General features: G+C 43.6%; 1 protein-coding gene and 1 non-coding gene across 2 annotated transcripts in view; both read left to right on the forward strand.

Annotated features, from left to right (window-relative positions):
• SLC22A4 (solute carrier family 22 member 4) overlaps positions 1-22,230 on the forward strand; it is a 41,081-nt gene that overhangs the window by 16,019 nt on the left and 2,832 nt on the right. The window contains exons 4-9 of the mRNA XM_049649139.1: positions 6,581-6,752; positions 11,146-11,272; positions 15,206-15,306; positions 16,935-17,149; positions 19,725-19,907; positions 21,386-21,521. Of these exons, the coding sequence (XP_049505096.1) occupies positions 6,581-6,752; positions 11,146-11,272; positions 15,206-15,306; positions 16,935-17,149; positions 19,725-19,907; positions 21,386-21,521 (934 nt within the window). The remainder of the gene's footprint in view (positions 1-6,580; positions 6,753-11,145; positions 11,273-15,205; positions 15,307-16,934; positions 17,150-19,724; positions 19,908-21,385; positions 21,522-22,230) is intronic.
• TRNAR-UCG (transfer RNA arginine (anticodon UCG)) lies at positions 9,409-9,493 on the forward strand. Its single transcript has one exon. It is a non-coding gene; the product is annotated as a tRNA-Arg (tRNA).

The raw sequence follows: 22,230 nt of genomic DNA on the forward strand, positions 1-22,230 counted from the left end.
TGAAGCCAGAGAAACCCTATCATTGGGATTGGGAGCCAGGTGGGGTTTGTCCCAGACCTGGTGTCCCCCAGGTTCTACTGAACGGCCAATATTGAGTCCTGCCTTTCCAGGGGCGTAGGATGCTTCTGGAGCCTTGGAACCTCCCCTGTGTGAGTGGATGAGGCTGGAAGAGCATCCCACAGGGAAATCCTGCCCAGCTGGCCCTGACACTACAACCTACTCCCCTCCCTGGTCCCCGTGTAAGAGAAGTGACAGGGCCACGGGGAAAGTAAGATCATGTACAATCAATCAGAGCCCACATGTACAAGCCAGCAATCAGTGAGCTGGATGCTGGGTGCAACAGGCTCCCCATCCATCCACCTGGGTCCCAGAGCCTCCTTGGCTATTGTGCTTTCATTGCACTTGCAGGAAACTGCCGACTTCTGTATCCTCGTATGAGACTCTTTTTGTTGGGTTCTCTGGATGCACATTTAAGAACATCACTGAAAACCAATGTGCCCCCTGGAGCAGCAGACTCGTGTCAGTGCCTGGGGCCGGGTGGCATGGTTGGCGCGGAGTGCGAGCACTACTTGGTGGAGGCTGGCTTCTCCTGCAGCACAGCGGCGCTCTCTAGTGTTCCAGGGCTAAAACAGCGAATTCCGGGTTTCAAGTAAAATAAACTGAAGTTTGGGGTCTGGGCCTTCTCTTTTGCCCTCTGGCACTAGGGAAGGACTGGCAAGACTCTGTGATGATAATCTCATTTTAAGAGGCTTCACGTTAATTCAGGAAGCTGAATTACTCCCATTCTCAAAACGATGCAGAAGTAGACCTTTTAAAAATTGTAAAACCTGGCAGAATCTCAGAAGACAAGAAAAGGAAGGGAAGGAACAATGCTAGCCAAAGGAACATGAAGTGGATACCCCTGGAAGTGAGGGCACTGCCACAACCATGCTAGTTTAGGAGGAAATGACCACTCAGGACCAATGACACTGACCCTTTCTACACTCCAGCTGCCCCTCACCGTCTCCCACTGTTTCCCAGAAATTATGCCTTCAAGCCGTCCACAGCCTTCTGGGTAAAATGCCACAGGCTCCTCCTTTATCCCTCATCACTACCTGTTCAAATTTATTTTGCACAGTTAACTGCCTTCCTGTCTTGACCAATCCATTAATTCAGTATTTTCCTAGTACTCCTAACTTCAACCTCCTATGCAATATTTGTGCCAGCATGCCGAACGATTTAAAACTCTGCTTCCTCTGGTGTTTACATGTGTTTTTCCTTTTCATAAGTATGTAACTGATGGCATCTTCCTTTATAGCTCTGGCTACCAGAAAGCTCAGGCAAAATTGAAATTTCACTATATCAATTGTGCAGTCTTTTTTAGCCACATATTTTTAAAAAAAAAATTTTTTTTTTTTTTGAGAGAGAGAGAGAGAGAGAGAAAGAGAAAGCGTGCATGCCCACACAAGCTGGGCAGGGGCAGAGAAGGAGAGGGACAGAGGTTCCAAAGCAGGCTTTGTGCTGATGATGGCAGAGAGCCTGATGCAGGGCTCGAACTCACGAACCACAAGATCATGACCTGAGCAGAAGTCAGACACTTAACTGAGCCACTCAGGCACCCCTAAATTGTTTTTAAATTAAGGTGTAATTTGCATACCATACTATGCACTCTTTTAAAATGTGTATTTAAAACTTTTTAGTGTTTATTTTATTTTTGAGAGAGAGAGAAAAAGAGAGAGACAGAGCATGAGCAGGGGAGGGGTAGAGAAAGAGGGAGATACAGAATCAGAAGCAGGCTCCAAGCTCTGAGCTGTCAGCACAGAGCACAACATGGGGCTCGATCTCGTGAACCACAAGATCATGACCTGAGCTCAAGTTGGATGCTTAACCTACTGAGACACCCAGGTGCCCCTAAAATGTGTATTTTAGTGGTTATTACTATATTCACAAAGTTGTACAACCATCAGCTCTTTCTAACTCCAGGACTTTTTCATCACCTCCCCCCAAACTCTGTACCCATTAGCAGAGACTCCCCATTTTCCTCTTTTCCTAGCCCTTGGCAACCACTGATCTACTTTCTGTCCATATGGATTTATCTATTCTGAACATTTCAGATAAGTGGAATCATACAATATGTGACCTTTGTGACTGACTTGCTTCACTTGATGTTTTCAAGGTTGGTCCATGCTATAGCATGAATCATTATTCCATTGAGTGATTTACTACATCTTGTTCATCCATACATCAGTTGATGGGCATCTGGGTTGTTTCCACTTTTTGGTTATCAAAAAGAATGCTGCTATCAACATATGAGTACAGAGTTTTTTGTGGATATGTGTTTTTCGGTTCTCCTGTGTATATACCTAGGAGTGGAATTGCCAGGTCATATGGTAATTTTATGGTTAACCATTTAAGGAAGTGCCATAGTGTTTTTCAAAGTGATCAGTTGCATATTTTTTGTTCTTTTCTCCAAGGCATAACTTTTACCTTTCTTTGTATTTTACTTTAATGTTACCATTTTCTTATTGTATTCAAGTTATTAGCTACCTCAAAGACTTCAAGGGATGAGATGGGATATAAATACATTAAAAAGATGCAGAAATTTGTTGTCACCCCTTTTGTGCACTGCATCATGTGAAGAAAGATCTGGAGGGACCCAGGGAGGAGCAAGGACTCACGCTTGTCTGTTCTCAAGGAGTTTACATCTGGTCAACAGAGGCAGTCAATGCAGTTGTTACTGAGGACATGAGACATGGGTGAGGTAGGGGTGGCTATATGCTGGATATATGCAGGGATAGGAAATGTTACTTTTAACTAGAATGATCTCTTTAGGTTCATAGAAGGGAGAGAAGTAGCCCTGAGTAGGGGAATATCGGTTAATTTGGAGAGAATTCTGAGTATTTTCCAGGGAGCAAAGAGAGGTTCTACTGTCTGACCTCTTGATCAAAGGCACCATACTTCCCATCATTCCTCTGACATCCAGCATATTTCAATTGTTTGACAAGGATAAAAGAATTAGCTATTTCTGAGAACCTGTCATATGCCAGATGCTCTACTAGGCACTTTACACACAGTATCTCAGTCCTTGTAATAAGAACTCCATGAAGTAGGACTTATCAAAATTACTCTAGTAGTAAGCGAGTGTCAAGGAGCCCAGGCTTTCTGCAGGTGCCACTCTGCATATGGTTTTTGTACTCACAACCCAGGGGCCCCTGCCTCCTACTCCTGATTCTGGCAACTGCCCCACCTTATTTCTTGAGCTGGGGTCTGCCACAGGCCTGTGTTAGTCATTCATGGAAGAGCATGTCCTGCCTCCATGTGGAATGGATTCAGTGGTTCCTGGGATGACTCCCACAGAAGGGCCTTGATCAATGCAGAAGTGAGCCTGGCCCTCCCTGAGTCACCCACTTGGACAGAGTACCCTCTTGGAGAGAGTACTTAGCTTCAGGGGGTAGTGACAGGCAAAAGGCAAACACTCCTGGCCAGGACAGGCCCTTCTGGCTTAGATGACAGAGTCTTACTCCCAATAGACACTCCAAGAACCAACTAGACCAAGACCAACTAGAAGCAAAAACCTAGGGTGTAAACAAGGCCAGGAGAGGCATTCCCAGCCAGGAGAACCAGAAGTCACTGCTGTCACCTGTGGGGCAGCTACAGCCTGTGAAAGGTCTGCAGGAATCAAGGCTCCTCTCTTAGCGTTCCTCTGAGAGGGCTGGTTGGCCTCCAGTTGGTTCGAAGACCAGCCCAGGAAGGGAAAACACAAATCCTCGCTTCTTGAAAGGAGACCATGGCCTGACCCATCTCCCATGAATATCTCCTTTAGGAGTCTCAGGTGAAGGACTGGTTGAGAAGGCCCAGGCTTTGCCCCCAGGTGATTTTTTATACATGGTGTGAAGTGAGACCATTTGCTTGAACTGTTTAAGTCTCAGCTGATTATGTGTAAAACAGAAGTAATATTCATTTTTGCACAATTATTGTGATGCTTCAAAGAGATGATAGATGTAAACACTTAGTCTAGAACCTGACTCAAAGTGCCGGCTCAAAATAAATGCTAGTGTGAAGATGATGGTGATGATGAGGACAATGATAATGTTTACAGAGGGGTGATGGTCTAAAAGTCACAGAGCAGGAAGCCGTGCTAATAAGGAACTCTTCAGGTTCATGCCATCCATGTGGCTCCACAGAAAGGCAGAGAGGTAGATTTAAAAAGCTCTGTCTCCCATGGGTACTCTGCAAAGTCAGAACAACTCTGTTCTGCCCTGACACTCGAGCTTAGAGACAGAGATTATCCAGGAACCCAGTTGTGTCGCTTCTCTTTCTTATCAGGATCGTGGAAGTATGGGGGAGCTCCCTTGCTTCACAATTCTGCAAGATTCTCCCTTGGTCCTGTGCACTTTCTCTTTTCCACAACCAAATCCTCTGCTACTTCACTTCTGAATCTCTGCTTAGGAATAAAGCACCCCCTATCCATTCTTACATCACAATAATTACAGCTGAAGTGTTTAGAAACATGGCATGGTGAGTCTGCCTGTGGAGTGGTAGGAGGGTCCTTAGTGAGGTAAGAAAATACCTGAAATTAACACTCATGATCTTCAAAGAAGTCAGGCCCTATTTTTGGAAATTAGTTGAGAGGCTATAACAGGCCCCAGGTGGTTAGGGCTGTTGCCCACAGTCTGGGATGTGAGAGGCACACATTTCCAACAGTCTGCTTTTTAGAAATGGCTGTTCAAGAGGGAACCACTGAGGCAAACCTCTGAGTCATGCTGAGGAAGAAATGGGTTGGGGATAAGGAACAAGTGGTGAGAATGGGAAACTAGGAAAATACAACTGACCCATGAACAAGGGGATTGGGGTACTGACCCCTCCTTCACCCGCACAGTCCAAAATCCCATGTATTACTTTTGACTTTGCCAACACTTAACTACTAAGAGCCTACCATTGATCAGAAGCCTTACTGATAACATACACAGTCAATTAACATATGTATTTTTTTAATGTTTATTTATTTTTGAGAGAGAGACAGAGCATGAGTGGAGGAGGGGCAGAGAGAGAGGGAGACACAGAATCCGAATCAGGCTCCAGGCTCTGAGCTGTCAGCACAGAGCCCGAAGTGGGGCTCGAACTCACTAACTGTGAGATCATGACCTGAGTCGAAGTCGGATGCTCAACCGACTGAGCCACCCAGCGGCCCCACAATTAACATATTTTTTATGTTGAATATATTATTACTGTATTCTTATAATAAAGTTAGCTAGAAAAAAGAAAATGTTATTATGAAAATCATAAGGAAGAGAAATACATTTACAGTACCATACTTATTTACTAAAACAAAAACAAAACAAAACAAAACAAAAAACAAAAACCTTGTGTATGTGGACCCATGGAATTCAAACCCATTGCTCAAGGGTCAACAGTAGTAATTGTACTGCTTCTCTGGAATTAGCCCTTAATTCTTTAGCCTGGGCTCAGGGCATATCAACACATCTGAGAAAATATCTCTTTAAAGACAAGCCTGAACGGTCCTTTGAATGCTGTTTTGTTTCCTGGGTTACTTTTCTGCAGTGGTGGGCAGATCTCAAATAAAAGGCAGAGCCGTTGCCATTGGCCAGATCTCTGCCTAAGGGCAGAGGACCAAGAGTGGACTCCGGAAAGGGCCTGGAACTCTGTGACAACAGAAGGAGCTTCTTCTCAGACTCCCCCATATCAACCGAGAGCTCCAAGAGGCAGGGAATGTCTCTGGAAGACCTGTGGCACTGAGCACAGCAAGAGCCAACAGCCAACAGCCAACAGCCAACAGCCACCTGTGTGTCCCAAACTAGGGCCCAACGCCAAGCAGTCTTGGCCCTTTGTGGCGCTCTGGGGAGGCTCCATGAAGTTCCCTGGGTGTGTGGCCAGCTGTAGAGCTGCCTGTCACCTGCTGGGCCAGCAAATCAGCTGCTTCTTTTCTTTCCATGGTCTGAATAGACTATTTCTGCCTGGGGCTGATCTCTGGACACAGTGTGGCTGAGGGGAATTCAGCTCTGGATGCTGGAGCCTTCCCTATGTACCTCAGGAGCCAGCTGGACCCTATTTATCACTTCCCAGAGCTCAAGGGTGGCTAAAGGTGTCCTAACGCGACTCAGTTAACTATGAACTTCCCACTGTTTCCCAAGACCCCGTGTCTGTTTATAGTGCAGAACTCTGGGAAAGGCTCCATGCATCATGACCCCACAGAGCCCCCCAGAAGAGCCCCAACTGTCTCCTGGAGCACCCTGTCGGCTCCTCAACCTGGGACACTCATTTTGGAAATGTGGCCTTCTCAGAAGATATTACCCCTCAGGGCGGGCATGATATTTCTGTGACATGAGATGGCCTTCAAAAGATAAATCTATGGCTCCTTTAAAATCTCATGAAAACTCATCCTTCTCTAAGGTGACAAGTCTTGGGTCACTTCCCGCTTTCCTTCACCCTGATCATGCCTCCTCCGGGCCACACGGCAAACAAGTGCCTCTTCCCTTTTGCAAGTAATTACAGTTCGAACTCTAACTGCCAGGTAATTGATGTAAAACAACAAATATTAAAGTAAGTTAAAATGCTAATACTCCTCCCTTGTTTTGAACAGGAACTGAAATTCTTGGCAAGTCAGTTCGTATTATATTCTCTACGTTAGGAGTGTGCACATTTTTTGCAGTTGGCTACATGCTGCTGCCACTGTTTGCTTACTTCATCAGAGACTGGCGGATGCTGCTGCTGGCGCTGACGGTGCCGGGGGTGCTGTGCATCCCCCTGTGGTGGTGAGTGTGGCTCGGTCCCAGACAGCCCCCTGCTGCGGGCCAGCATGCCTGGAGCCAGAGCCTGGTGTGGATCCTCCTCGCGTGGGCTTGCGTGACCTCAGTGCGGCTGGCTGAGGCTGGGGTTTCGGAGCCCGTAGAGTGTCTGCCTCGCTGTGGGTGGGCCTGTGTGCTGGGGTTTGATTCTCCATGGTCCCCGCAAAGCACAGTTCTCAGGAAACCCCCCTCCCACAGGCTCCCCCCCACAGGCTCACTAACTTGATGTTGGTTGTTGATATTGCTTGTGGAGTTGTTACTGTGGGATTCTGTTGTTTCCAACTCTGTCCCACCGTGCTCTTTCCACACTGTTCTGTCTCTAGGAAATCTCTTTCTCCTTATGGATTCATCTAGTGTCATTTCCTCAGGCTTCTCTATCACAAGGTGATTAACATGTAGGTTGCTCCTATTTATCTGCTTTGTCTTGAAGGGCGAAAGAATTACTTTCGTTTAATAAGTTGTTAGAGAAATGTTCTCTCCTTCCATAATCCTGCCACCCAATTTTGACACATTGGTGTGGGAATAACCAAGTTTGGAGATACTGGGTCCCAGTTTCACCCAACATGATTATGTGGGAAATTTCAGGTGAGAGAAGAGATTAGAATCATGGAATAAGGTTCCAGTTGCACCCTCTTTTGGGGGATTCCCCCATTTCTTTGTATTATGGGCTCCCCCCCCCCCATATTTAAGTAAGAGGAAAGGGGATTTCTTCTACTGGTGGGTCTCTCTCTCTCTCTCTCTCTAGTTAATCCTTCTTGGTTTGGTTTCAGGTTATCAATATCAAATCTCCCCGCAGTGACAGGTTTTACCAAACTGCTTGATCTGTACCTGCTTACACACAATGAAAGTTTCTTTGACCGGTTTTAAAAACTCATGGTTTAGACTAGCTCTTATGGTTTCCCTGTCCTGTGGACACAGCCTAGGAAGTTGCCAGAAGGTCTTTTATCTTCCTGCAATTGTTAGACAGCCATACAGACTGACAGCACATTTTGGCCTCCTTGGACTGGATAGCTCAGGTTGGACCACTCCAAGCTACTGTCTTTTTATCACCTCTAAGACTGCTATGTTTTTCAGTGTAAATTCTTGGCATACATGTGCCTGGGAGGAGAAAGCACTTTTTTTCCTTACTTCTCTGGAATTTGAGAGACACTGTTTTCAAGGTTAGCTACTATTCTGATTTGGAGGTTTCTTCTGGAACCCAGTCTGAGGGTCAGGAAAGCTTATGGGAAATCAGGACAGGCCATTAACTACAGAGCTCTGTCTCCAAGGAAGCACCCCAGATTTACAAGAGAAGGGCAATTTCCTGGCATGAGAGTGAGCATCGTCATTATCATCAACATTACCTTCATCACATCTTCTGTCCCTGTTTCCATAATTCCCTTGCTAGCTGAATTTATTATAAGAAATGGTGGTGACCAGAGATTCTCTCAAGACACAAGATAAGATTATTCAAAGGTTATTTTCTGCCTCTTCACACAAATGATGTTAATAATCTCTGATTCCTGGTTGCTGTTTTGGCATAAGACACCAGTACTTCTAAAATATGGTATAATAATATGTTATTGGTATGTGCTCCTATAAGAGAGAGAGAGAGAGAGAGAGAGAGAGAGAGAATAAAAATAGAAGGGCCCTGACTGACCATTAGAGATTAGTATGGATTTTAATTTCTGGGGCTTGGATCTTTGCCTCAGGCCCAGATACTGCAGCAAGAAACCACTCTGGTAGGTCAGCCCCTTCAGTTTCCAGCTGAGGAGATCCATCCCATGAGGAGCTGCATTACTCTTGCCCTAAGGAGAGTTCTTGCTTCTGTTGGTTGCCCATGGGCTGAACCATGAGCGCTCCCGGCTGTGGGCACACTGTACCTGGGACAGGACTGCCCTAGACAGAGGGCAGCCCCGGGCCAGCACTACAAAGCTGAGTGCTTATGCTGAAAGTTTAACAACAGTCTTATCATTCCCCTATAAAAACAGAATAGCTTTCTTATGAATGCCTCGTCCCTGAGGGTGGGACTTCCGGAAGCCATACTCATCAGTCTAGGGGGGTTGGGGTGATTGGGGGGTCAGGTTAGGGCTGCTGCACTTCCTGCTGTCTGCTCAATGTATGATAGAGACTCTCTAGCAATGCCCTTCCCCTGTTCAACTTGAATTCAATACCTAGAGAGGCTACGGTGTATAACCTCATATGGTACTCCATTAAATTTTGAAATAATCAGCTAGACTTAATTCTCCATGCAGTAAAAAGCCATGGCAATCCAAAAATAGAGATCACAGCAGCCCTGAGTATGGTGGCCTGGAAATGGGAGTAAACCCATGCAGAGCCCTGCAGGTAGTCTGGGGAATTTTTATGTCCCAGGTTCCTTTTTTGTTTGTTTGTTTGTTTATGTTTACTTATTTATTTAGAGAGAGAGAGAGAGACGGGGGGGGGGCACACACGACCAGGGGAGGGGCAGAGAAAGAGGGAGAGAGAGAATCTCAAGCAGGTTCTGTGCTATCAGCACAGAGCCCGACGTGGGACTTGATCTCACATACTGTGAGATCACGACCTGAGCCGAAATCAAGAGTCGCCAACTGAGCCACCCAGCCACCCCTGTCCCAAGTTCCCTTTAAAAGGTTTAGCAAAGGGCGCCTGGGTGGCTCAGTTGGTTGAACATCTGACTTCGGCTCAGATCGTGATCTCACGGTTCGTGGGTTCAAGCCCCACGTCAGGCTCTGTGCTGACAGCTCAGAGCCTGGACCCTGCTTTGGGTTCTGTGTCTCCCTCTCTCTCTGCCCTCCCCAACTTGTTCTCTGTCTCTCTTTGTCTCTTAAAAATGAATAAATGTTAAAAAAATTATTTTTAAAAAGGTTTGGCAAGAAGTGACTACAGGTATGAATGGAGTATGTGTATAGGGGGTGAGAAAGAGCCAATAGATGCAACTTGAAGAACCAATAGAAGCTTTTCAATATCTAGCTGACTAAACATTAGGAACTTGAGGTCAATGATGGCCCTGAAAGCCTGTGGAAGGAAAGGTAGAGTATTTCTAAGAGCAACCTGGTGGGGGAAAGACATTGCTCAGAATCAGAAGTAAAGCATACATGTATATATACATGAAGTATACAGTGGCTGGGAAGTAAGGCCTCAAATTCTGCACTAACACAGTAGCCACTAGCCACATGCAGCTATGTAAATTAAAATTAATTAAAAGTAAATAAAATTAAAAATTCATTTCCTCAGTCACACTAGTTACACTAGCTCAACAACATGTGGTTACTGGCTACTATATTGAACAAAACAGCTATAGAACACTGCAGAAAGTTCTCTTGGACAGCACAGCTCAATTACTGAAGGTCAGTGACCTAACATCACCGTTGCTACAAGGACCAACTAAGAGTAGATTCCAAAAAATATAAACTGGGTTCATTTTTCAACTGATGTGCTAATAGGCTGGGGAAGGAGGCTGAGGGTTGACCATTTGATAAGTTGTGTTTTGCTCTGAGATTAATTCCTATTGAGGCTTTGGAGGGGCACATGTAATTATAGGAGGCCCCTATACCTGCTACATGTGATTTATTTTCTGGGATAACTGAGTACTGACAAATAGGTGAGAAAAACAAGAGAAGAATGGCAGAAGAATGGCTAAGAGATTTTGAGAAATAAAAAGTAGAAAAGAATAGAAAAAATAAATAAATATAAGTATGAAAAAATAAATAGAAATAGAAAAAATAGAAAAATTAGGAAAGAATAGAAGTCAAGTGTGTGTAATAAAAAAAGTTTCTAGGTGGTTAAAAAAAAAAAGATAACATTGACTGTCTCCCAAAAACTGGTTTGGTTACTCACTGGCCTGGTAGTCTGTTGAGAGCCACAAGGATAGCCCATCAGAGGGTGTCCATATGTACATCTTCTCCTCTGACTGTAAGAAGAGCCCAGAAAGCACAGATGCCTTGGCCACCCTTTACCTGATAAACTTTTGAGCTTTGTCAGCTGGGGCCCCAGGAATTCTTCAAGGGATGGAGACACTAAAAAGACACTAGATTGTGTTTCTTTTATGACCCACCCTGGCTATTACATTTGAGATGACTTTCTCCCACTGCCCTGGCTTACACGCACCCACAGTTAATGTTACTCCTTATGGTCTGGTCCTGGCTTCAAGTACGACTGATGATGATTGGTCTTATGGTTTGATCAAGACTTTGAAACTTGGAGGTGCTTTTGTTTATTCCTATTATCAATGGAAATCTTATGAGGCGCCCCCCTTCCTGATTTCCTTTAAACAGGCACACTACAATTTCACAAAATAAAAATCATTTGGGGGGAACTTGTGGTGAATACTATCAAAGCTTGCTATTCTGAAAAGTTATAAACCCTTAAAAATTTATTCCAGGTTTATTCCTGAATCTCCCCGGTGGTTGATATCCCAGAGAAGATTTATAGAGGCTGAAAATATCATCCAAAAAGCTGCAAAAATGAACAACAAAGCGGCCCCGGTGGTGATTTTTGATCCTATGGAGGTAAACATTTGCAGATGTGCCCTCTTGAGGTCAGCCATGCATTCTTGATTTCAGGGAATGTAATTTAATCCGATGTGTTTTGAGTGCCCACTATGTACCACGTGCTGCATGAGTCCTTAGAGACATAGTGATGATTAAGTTCTGAGATGAAACCCACGTCAAAAGGCTGTGTATGAATTAGGTGCGATCATGTATGTAAACTGCTTAGCATACAGCAAGTGTTGATTAAATACTAATTCCCTTTCCTTTGGCAAGTTTACTTCCAACTTTTTACTGGTACTGCTCCAAACCACTGGTGCAGTTGCATATCACATAATCTAAATGTCCACATTAAGTGGAAAAAAATGTAGTTGAGGGAAATTCCATGCAGGATTTACTCACTGTACTCTGAATCGTACCAAAGCTGCTGAGGAAGCTGTATATGCCTTTAGTCTTGCTGTGTCGTGTCTAGAACCTAAAGGTGTGAAAGCACAGGCTCAAGGGTTCAACCCAAAAGGCTCGAAGGTTCACCCCTGAAGGCAAGAGACCATGCGAAAAAGATATTCCATGGTGGCAGCCACACTTCCTGACAGTCAGTGAAGACTCGCAGTGTCCCCATTCATGCCCTGTGCCACGTCCTAGAGAAAATAAGAAAATGAGATACAGTTCCTATGCTTAAGGAGAATAGCATGTAGCTAAGAGTGTCACCAAGATTAGATGAAACATAAATGATGCCAGGAGGGAGGAAATGCTTATGTATCCAAGGAGTAGATGCTGTGTGCCAGCAGAGAAAGGGAACAGACTCAGAGCTGAAGAGGCAGGTCTGAACCAGGGGTGGGGGCCCTTAGATGAATGGAAAGAATGGAGCAGGGCTTTCCTGGCTAGGAGAAGGGTAGGCGTCTGCCCAGGAAACCCAAAGAAGACTAGGGCAGCTGCAGCAACAGTATGCCTGCCCACATTGAAGTCCGCACTGCTGGCTTCCACAGAAAGCAGAACTTTCAGAGGGTGGTGGGCACACCACTGCTCCACCCCAAGGGCTTCCTCCGTCCCTGGCCTTTGGCCCCTCTGTCAGAAGCAGATGTCCTGGCAATGGCTGGAGCGTTAATTACAGTGCCAGGAACCCAAGGTCCCAGAGGGCTGCTAGGACAGAGATTGCTGAATCCTTCACTCTTCACATCAGGAATTCTGTTCCCCCGGTGGCTCAGTTGGTTAAGCATCTGATTTCAGCTCAGGTCATGATCTCATGGTTTGTGAGTTTGAGTCCCGCATGAGGCTCTGTGCTGACAGCTCAGAGCCTGGAGCCTGCTTCAGATTCTGTGTTTCCTGCTTTCTCTGCCCCTTCCCCCCCCCCCCCCCGCCGCTCTCTGTCTCCAAAAATAAACATTAAAAAAATGTTTAAAAAAAAGAATTTCATTCCCAGCCTTAGATAATTTATTGGACATGGGGAGTGTCCAGTGAACTCTTCTGCATCTCAGGGCTGTGGTGGTTGTTTGTTGATATTTATTGGATATGTGATCTGATTCCTGTGTTTGAGGAATTTACAGTTTAGTAGTATAAGTCAGACTTACAAGAGATAGTTAGAGGCAAATAAGAATAAAGTCCAGTGTCAAAACACATGCTTCTGATAGAATCTTGTTTCTTCCTACCATGAGGCATTTGGAGCCTGAATTGGACAAGCCTGTTGGAGGAAAAGAGAGCCAGTGTTCATCTCTGCTGCTCACCTCCCAGTGACAGTGGAGAGGGGTCCTCTTAAGGAGGGTCCACAGAGCCCTGCGTCAGCAAGTGCGGCCTGCTCAGAATGATAATGGAGAGTCTACCAGGTGCCAGGCATGGTATTCAAATTATTTGATGTTCATTCAAGCCATAGCTCGTGGATACTACTCTAGGCTCTTTTTTTCAGGAGAAGAAATTGAGGCACAGAGAAGTTAAGTAATTTGCCTAGAATTACACAGCTAGAAGTCTCACTAGAGCTGTCTGGTGCCAAAGTACATGCTCTTCACAACTGTGCTTTCTTATCTCATGGTAGAGGCAGTGGACAGGAAAAAATACAGAGTAGTATCATCTTGGAAAGTGATCTGGGGCTTCTCTGGCTTTCCTTCTCAAGCACCTTTAACCTGCTCATCGGGTCTGGTTCAAAGGCATTTTGGTGACTCCATACAGAGGCGAGCACTGGATATAAGAATATTCTTGTACTGAGGTTTCCGAACCTGGCTGTCATCAAAATCACCCAAGGAGCTTTAAAAATACCATCCTTGGAATGCCTGGGCGGCTCAGTCAGTTGGACGTCCAACTTCGGCTCAGGTCATGATCTCATGGTCCGTGAGTTCGAGACCCACATGAGGCTCTGTGCTGATAGCTCAGAGCCTGGAGTCTGCTTCATATTCTGTGTCTCCCTCTCTCTCTGGCCCTCCCCCACTCATGTCGTGTCTCTCAAAAATAAATAAACATTAAAAAATTGTTTTAAAAAAATACAGAATCCTAGGCTTCAGGGCCCACAGGAAATATTCAGATTCAGCAGGGCCAGGGTAAGACCTGGCGATCTGCATTTTCATAAAGCACCAAGTGTTAGCATAGACCTGGTGCCCAGGTCCTATCCATGCATGGCACCACTTCCAGAACCCCCATGAAGACTTCTAGTTCCCACTAGTCTATGCAGGGGCTTTGCTTTGTCGTGATAACAGAGTTCTACTGCCAGGGGCGTGTTCTAGAGCTGCACACTCCAAATACTGTAGAAGAAGAAAGGCGATATGTCTGCAAACTGCAGGAGGGAGTGTGGTTATTCTTGGGAAGACAGATGCTCATATTTGGGGAGCACTTGCTTCAACAGCCAGTCTGGCAGTCTTACTCCTTCATTGTAGACACTCCTTCCTCGGCCTCTTATTTTTTTAAATCTTTTTTTAAAAAATGTTTATTTATTTATTTTTGAGAGAGAGAGAGAGGACACAAGTAGGGGAGGGGCAGAGAGAGAGAGAGAGGGAGACACAGAATCCGAAGCAGGCTCCAGACTCAGAGCTGTCATCAGGGAGCCTGACACGGGGCTCAAACTCACCAACTGTGAGATCATGACCTGAGCTGAAGTCAGACACTTAACCCACTGAGCCACCCAGGTGCCCCTCAGCCTCTTATTGCACATGCACTCTATGTCCTTGCACTTTATCCCAAAAAGATTACCCACCTCAGGGCCTTGTAACTTTTTTACAAGTTCCACTGAGCTTGGTTATCTAGACTCCTAACACATGGCAAGTTCACTTTAGTTAAATTAAGAATAAAGGAGGGAAGCCCATTGACAGCAGTAAGAAATTGCCACTAGCCAAATAGCACCTTTTCCTCAGTGATGCAGTAGTAGCAATAATTATAGTTAAAATGTATTGGGTATTTACTATGGTTCAAGTACTATGCTAAGCTTTATATACATATATATGATCTCATGTAATCTTCTCAACTCCCAATTATTATACCTTTTTAACATACAAGTAAACTGAGGCTCAGGGGGAATAGTCACTTGCCCAAGGTCCCTCAGTCAACCCAAATCCTTTCTGACTCTGAGACAACAACAAGAAAAATATAAAAAGCAGATATGGATCCCAAGGCAGTTAGGGGCTGCTTGGCCCTAAGGAGCACAGATCCTAAGGATCACAGCTCCGTGTGATTAAGGTCACCACAGTGATGTGACCATGAGTCAAGAAAAGGCTGTTAGCAATCAGGCTTTATATGAAGAGACAGTGAAGCCAATGTTACATATTTCAAAGGCTTCTGTCTAAAATGGGCCACAAGTATTTTAAAGTGTTAGAATAAGCATCATATATGTAGATGCCCTTATTCCCCTCAAATTCCAGACTTCTGAGCATACTCAAGGCGAAGCAGAGTTACAAGCATTAGTCTTTCCCACGCTGTCATGGTTGAAGATACTTCCTTACTAACCTCTTCATCTCCTGGTTATTTGCATTATTTTAGCTACAGGAACTAAAACTCCCAAGCCAGCAGAAAATTCTCATTCTCAGCCTGTTCAGGACTCGGAATATTGCCACAATTACCATTATGTCTTTGATGTTGTGGTAAGTAACAAGTGATCTAGAAATGTGACATGCAGCACATAAGTGTACAATTGATTTTCTTTAATCCACAGGGAACATCAGGGCATGGCCTGAGTTTTCCTGAGACAAAATAAAAATTATAGAATTCTAAGCCATTTGGAAATGTCTTCATTCAATTCACAGAACTGGATGCTGAAAAAAAGTCACAGGGGATAATCTTTAGGTCTGCAGTCCTGTGGCCCACATGGAAAGGGTCTGCCAATCCTAGGGTAGTTGAGATGAAGACCATTAATGTTCCTGGTGCCTGAGACTGAGAGGGTAATTCAGCTCCTGCTTCTCCAAGCTGGACTGGCAGCTGAACAGTGACGTCACAACATCCCCACTGCATCGGACTTCTGATGAGCTTTTCACCCTTGCCAATAGCAGACTACCCAGTGATTTTTCAGGCATAGAAATAATGAGTTGAGTCTGTAGACTAGATTTGATGATGTATCTACCAAGAAGTGAGGAAGGAAAAAAGAAGACCTGCCTACCCGACAGGGGCAACACAAGAAATTGTAGGTTCAGAGACTGCAGTGAGTCTGCTTTTAGGGCCATCCTGTTTTGCAGTTAGAAGAGATCAGTGACAATTATGCCACTTGATACAGCAAGTGTGTCACAAGCACATGGCTTTCCTCACTCTACACCTGCTTACTTCTTCTATGTCAGTGTATGTCATTGGTGCAAATGTATCTCGAGTGCTACTGAACCAGTACTAGTCCCTAGTTTTGCCTGCATTGTACTTATTACCAAATGCGACCATCGCGAAAATCCTCAGACTGATAACGTTCCATTTTTTCTTTTGTTTTGCATTAGCCCTTGTGCTACCCAACCCAGTAGAATATGTATAAAAAGATCCAACATTGTTCCTGAAAACATTTTTCAAATGCCCTCTGCTTTTCGGTCATGTCAATAATAAGCAAATTTCTGCACAGAGGAGTCTTTAAAGGGCAGTTGTTTTTTGCACAGAAAAGCTTCACAGTTATGTGGAAATTCACTGTAATGACGGGATATGGGGTGTGTACTGTGTGATACTTTGAACCATTATGGGGACTTTCATTCTTTTCCTCAAAGTGAGTTTTAATAAATTGATAGGAATTTACCGTAAGTGAATCCCATAGTATTACCTATGTATCTTCGTTTTTCTTTTTGATAAGAATGAAATCTGGATTTTATGTTCACTGACATGACTGACAATCTTTCTTCAAATTATAGTTGTAAGGGAATGAGGATGTACACAAGCTGTTCAGGAAATAACAAAATTTGAAATTCATTAGAACAGGGTAGGTATTGTTGAATGTTGGTATATCTAGACTAGGGCTATCCAATAGAACTTTCCACAATGATGAAAATGTTTTATGTCTGAGTTGTCCATTTTAGTAACTACTAGCCCCATGCAGCTATTAAGTGGGTTGAAGTGTGGCAAGTATGACTGAAGAATTGAATTTATAATTTTATTTAATTTTAACTTATTTACTTTTAAATAGCCATATGTGGTTAGTGGCTACTTGTAGGACAGAAAGATCTAGACAATTTCTTGACCATCATGGAATTATTGAGTGGTTCGGGTCATCCTCTCATCACTTTTGTGTTTTTCTGTGGTTTTGCAGGATGCTTACCTCAGTGGGTTACTTTGCTCTGTCTCTCAACGCTCCTAATTTACATGGAGATGCCTATTTGAACTGTTTCCTCTCTGCCTTGATTGAAGTTCCAGCCTACATTACAGCCTGGCTCCTGTTGCAAACCCTGCCCAGACGCTATATCATAGCTGGAGTACTGTTCTTGGGAGGAGGTGTGCTTCTCTTAATTCAACTGGTACCTGAAGGTAAGAAGTTAACCAATTTTAAGAGCTTACTAGAGGGGTGCCTGGGTGGCTCAGTCGGTTAAGCAGCCGACTTCGGCTCAGGTCATGATCTCACGGTCCGTGGGTTCGAGTCCCGCGTCAGGCTCTGTGCTGACAGCTCAGAGCCTGGAGCCTGTTTCAGATTCTGTGTCTCCCTCTCTCTGACCCTCCCTGTTCATGCTCTGTCTCTCCCTATCTCAAAAATAAATAAAATGTTAAAAAAAATTTTTTAAAAAAAGAGCTTACTAGAAAAGCTCCACACCTTGACTAAACTCATCATTTGTCACTGTGCTCTGTTGTTATGTAGCCTTTAGATCGTAAGTTCTTCATAAGTCAATCCAATCAGATAAGTGATAGACAACTACATAATTTTCCTGTGTTCGTAACAACCACCCCCCCTCCCCCGCCCAAACAGGAGTCAGCCTGAGAGAATCAGAAGTCACTGAGAGGAAGAACAATACTGTCAATCATCCCCTTGGTACTTTTATGTGAGGCACATATTCCAGTGTTGTAGTTTGTAGTACTTGCCAGGTCCAGTGTAAGTCAGTGATTTTTTTTTTAAGATTTGATTTGATTCATTATTTTGAGAGAGAGAGAGAGAGAGAGAGAGAGAGAGAGAGAGAGAGAACATGAGCTGGGGGAGAGGGGCAGAGGGAGAGAGGCAGAATCCCAAGCAGGTACCACACTGTCAGCACAGAGCCCAATGTGGGGCTCAATCCCACAACCCAAGGATCATGACCTGAGCTGAAACCAAGAGTCAGATGCTCAAATGACTGAGTCACCCAGGCACTCCTTAAAGTTGTATTTTTAAGTAATCTCTAAGTGGGACTTAAACTCATGACTCCAAGATCAAGAGTTGCATGCTCTTCTGACTGAGCCAGCCAAGTGCCCTTAGGCCAGTGATTTTTATGGTCTGTAATCTTTAAGTTGTTAAAGAGCACATAAAGACATTTGCTTCTTTTTTCTCTTTATATCAACCTTTGTCATATTATTAAAATGTTATCAATAGATCATTGATACATAGTATTATACATAGAAATATATATTTCTTAATAATTAACAGGATAAAAAGGATTGGTTCTTCCCTTTGAGGATTAAATTTAACTATATTAGCGTGCTAACAACTTACTCTGAAACTGTTGTTACACATAAAAGTGGACAAAGGTCACTGAAGGAATAAATGATCTAGAAAAACAGTACAGAAAAACAGGAAGGAACCTGTCACTCTCCACCTTTGTTTGTGTCTAATTATTAAGATATTTGAGGGGCTCAATTGGTTGAATGTCTGAGTCTTGATTTCAGCTCAGTTCATGATCTCAGGGTCATGAGATTGAGCCCCATGTTGGGATCCACACTGGGCTTGGGGCCTGCTTAAGATTCTGTCTCCCTCTACCTCTCATGCTCTCTCTCTCTCACTCTCCTAAAAAAAAAAAGAAAGAAAGAAAAGATAAAGATATTTAAAGAAAAAGTGTTACTTGAGGAATATCTTTATACTATAAAAACAATCCCCAAACAAGCAAAAAGGACAACAAAAGCAACTGAGTTAAGAAAATCTCACTTCTAAAACCACTTCTGAGGAGGGAGTGTGGGGCAAGTTGAGGGCAAAGTACAGACTAACAGTAACCTACCCACCCCAGGATGGGATGTGTGTGATATTCCTCAGACACTCCTGCCTACCCAAGAACAAAGGAAAGGGGTTTAAGTGCTTACCATGGTGATGAGGGAAGTTAAGGCAAATGAAAAATTAGATTCCCTTACTGCCTACAGCCCACTGACAAGTCCTGGAAACCAGCAGTGACCTTCCTCTAGGAGCTGCCTCAATGATGACCCTTTGCTAGACCCTTTGCTTGGCTTAACATTCTCCTGCCCCACCCCACACCCCAGGGTCCTGTAAGTCTACTTTAACATATAAAAATTCCCTTGGGGCACCTGGGGGCTCAGTTGGTTAAGTATCCATCTTCGGCTCATGATCTCACGGTTCGTAAGTTCGAGCCCTACATCAGACTCTGCTGACAGCTCAAAGCCTGGAGCCTGCTTCTGATTCTGTCTCCGTCTCTCTCTGTTCCTCCCCTGCTCCTGCTCTGTCTCTCTCTCTCTCTTTCTCAAAAATAAATAAACATTAAAAAAGATTTTTTAAATTCCTTTGGTAACTTCCTTTATCTCACCCCCAAGATATATGCTGGCAATCATACTCCAAGCTTATGGCCCCCTGATATACATATGAAGCGTCTCATGACTCAGGTTTTACTAAATGGTAATAAATGGCTTATTTTCGTAACAACACTCAGTCCCTTAAGGGACTGGAAACCTTGCTTCCAAAATTCCTTAGAGACTTACTCTATCCCTAACCCCCTCCCAACCTGAGGGTATGTAACTAGCAACTCCTCATGACCCCAAGGTAGCTCTTCCTGCCTACAGGTCCTGTCCCCATGCTTTAATAAAATCACTTTTTTGTACCCGAGATGTCTTCAAGAATTCTTTCTTGGCTGTCAGCTCTGAACCCCCACCATCACCCCAAAACCCCACCACCTCTATTTACACTGGGTCTCTTTTCCAGATTACAACTTCTTGTCCATTGGTCTGGCGATGTTAGGAAAGTTCGGAATTACTTCTGCTTTCTCCATGCTGTATGTCTTCACTGCAGAGCTTTACCCCACCCTGGTCAGGAATATGGCTGTGGGGGTTACATCCATGGCCTCCAGAGTGGGCAGCATCATTGCTCCCTACTTTGTTTACCTCGGTGAGATGCATTTTGTCAATTTGTTCTTTTTTTTAAATATAAAGGAATAACTTTTTCATTGTGAAAAATGCTAACAGCATAAAAGGTACTGGAAAAAGTGCAAGTTTACTTCTTCACTCTCGGGCAGCCCAAATCGCAGCCCTAGAACTAAAAGGAGCTAATATTAACACTTCAGTGAATAGCCCTTCAGTTGTTTTTTATTGCAAAACATACACACACACACACACACACACACACACACACAAAGACTATATATTAATCCCCAGGAAAGGTACACTCTAAATCTTTACAGAGAAAATGAAGCATTTTCTTGTTTTAAACATACTCTACATGGCTGCCCTGAACAACACCTAAGAAAGCACATTATTATATAGAATGGTGTCATTTCTCCTTTCTTCCTCCCTATACGATCAAACCCTGCTCACTTGGTCTAAAGGGTGGACCATTGGTGCCTAAGAAACAGAGGAATCCAAGACAGAGCTTTCTATTCCACAATAGCTACTCCTGTTAGTGACATAGACGCCTCGCAGAAGATTCAAGTTTAACATTTTCTGTCAAATAAAATTCTTGGGTGTGTTGTTCCTCTGTAATCTCTGTATGCAGAAGGGAAGCAAGGTGAGGATCTATTATTCTCCTGTCCAAGGAATGCCTGATAAGGAAGAGGTGGAATGGCTCATACAATTACATACAAAACCAAGACATGCAAATGTTGCAGAAAGCAACCAAAGCCAGGCAGAATTCACGGTGCCTAACATTTAGTGATTGAAACTGGATTGAACGTATTACTTAGGGTTTTTTTCTGTAAGAGTTTCATGGCTCTTTAGGGGCATCTGGGTGGCTCGGTGAGATCGAGCCCCACATCGGGCTCTGAGTTGGTCATGGAACCTGTTTAAGATTCTCTCTCTCTCTCTCTCTCTCTCTCTCTCTCTCTCTCTGTCTCTCCCTCTACCATTCATGCTCTCTCTCTTTTAAAAAAAATATTATTAAAAAAAAAAAGAAGATTCTCATGGTTCTTTGGACCTAGCTGTCCACTGCAGCCCACTTTTGCTGGCAAAAGCAAAGGTCACAGCTTGTCACACCAGTCATAATGGCTAGTATCTGTCCCTGCAATATGCTTTCTCTCCTTGATGTCCTCTCATCCCTCCTCTCAAATTTCTTCCACCGTAAGAGGGAAAACTTGGTAGGCAAATAGTTCCATCAAAGGAACATGGGTCACACATGGTTAAACAGTGGCTTAGAGAATGGAACTGGCATGAAAGACCTTATGCAGCATCATGTAAGTAAATGAGTATGGAAATCATGAAGGCAATGACATCTGCCAAAGAGAAACTGTGATTGTGATATTTTACATATCTTTTTCCTTCTGACAATGTTCAGATTTAAAACTGCTCTCAAATACCATTGTTCACCATGAGAAAAGGATTCCCAAGAGCGTCTGAAGAATCCCTATATGTAATTGATGTTCTTGTTCCTTACAGGTGCATACAACAGAGTTCTGCCCTACATCCTCATGGGCAGCCTGACTGTCTTGATTGGAATCATCACCCTCTTTCTCCCTGAAAGTTTTGGAGTAACTCTACCAGAGACCTTAGAGCAGATGCAGAAAGTGAAAGGGTAAGTGGAACTTTAAAAACTGATACCAAAATTCCTCAGAAGGAATAAACATCCAAGAATAGCTAGGAAGTTTCTGAAAAAGAAGGGTGGTAAATGGAGGGTAGCTCTATCAGATAATAAAGCATATTACTAAGCAAAGGTAATTAAAACAGTGTGATACTGGTGTATGATAGAAATCCCTGGAATAGAATAGAGTTCAGAATTAAATCCAAGAAAATATGATAAGGCAGTATATGCTAAAAATTAGCTATTCAAAATCAGTGAGGAAAATTAGATTATTCAGTAAAAGGTGTTAGAGAACTCAGCTAGCTATGTTGTATAAATAAAAAAAACTTGACTCCTACTTCAAAATACATCAAGATAAATTGCAGAGCAATTAATGTAAAATCATAAATGTTCCAGAAGAAAAGATATATATTTTTATAACCTTAGAGAAGGCCTTTCTGAATATGGTATGAAAAGCAAAGAGAATATGAAAGGAAAAGATTGCTATGTCTGATTGTGAAACTTTAGAAATTGTTGGCACAGCAAGAAAAGAAACCATAACTAAAAACAAAGGTCAAAAATCCAGGGGGAAAATATTTGCAACACACAATAGGTACCTGGGGCTAATATAGCTAATACACAAGAAACTCTCAGCAGTCAGTCAGAAAAAGACAAACAACTCAGCAGGAAAAATGCCAAAGGTCATCAACAAGCAGTTGACAGA

This window comes from Panthera uncia, assembly GCF_023721935.1.
Source record: "Panthera uncia isolate 11264 chromosome A1 unlocalized genomic scaffold, Puncia_PCG_1.0 HiC_scaffold_17, whole genome shotgun sequence".
Classification (NCBI taxonomy): domain Eukaryota; kingdom Metazoa; phylum Chordata; class Mammalia; order Carnivora; family Felidae; genus Panthera; species Panthera uncia.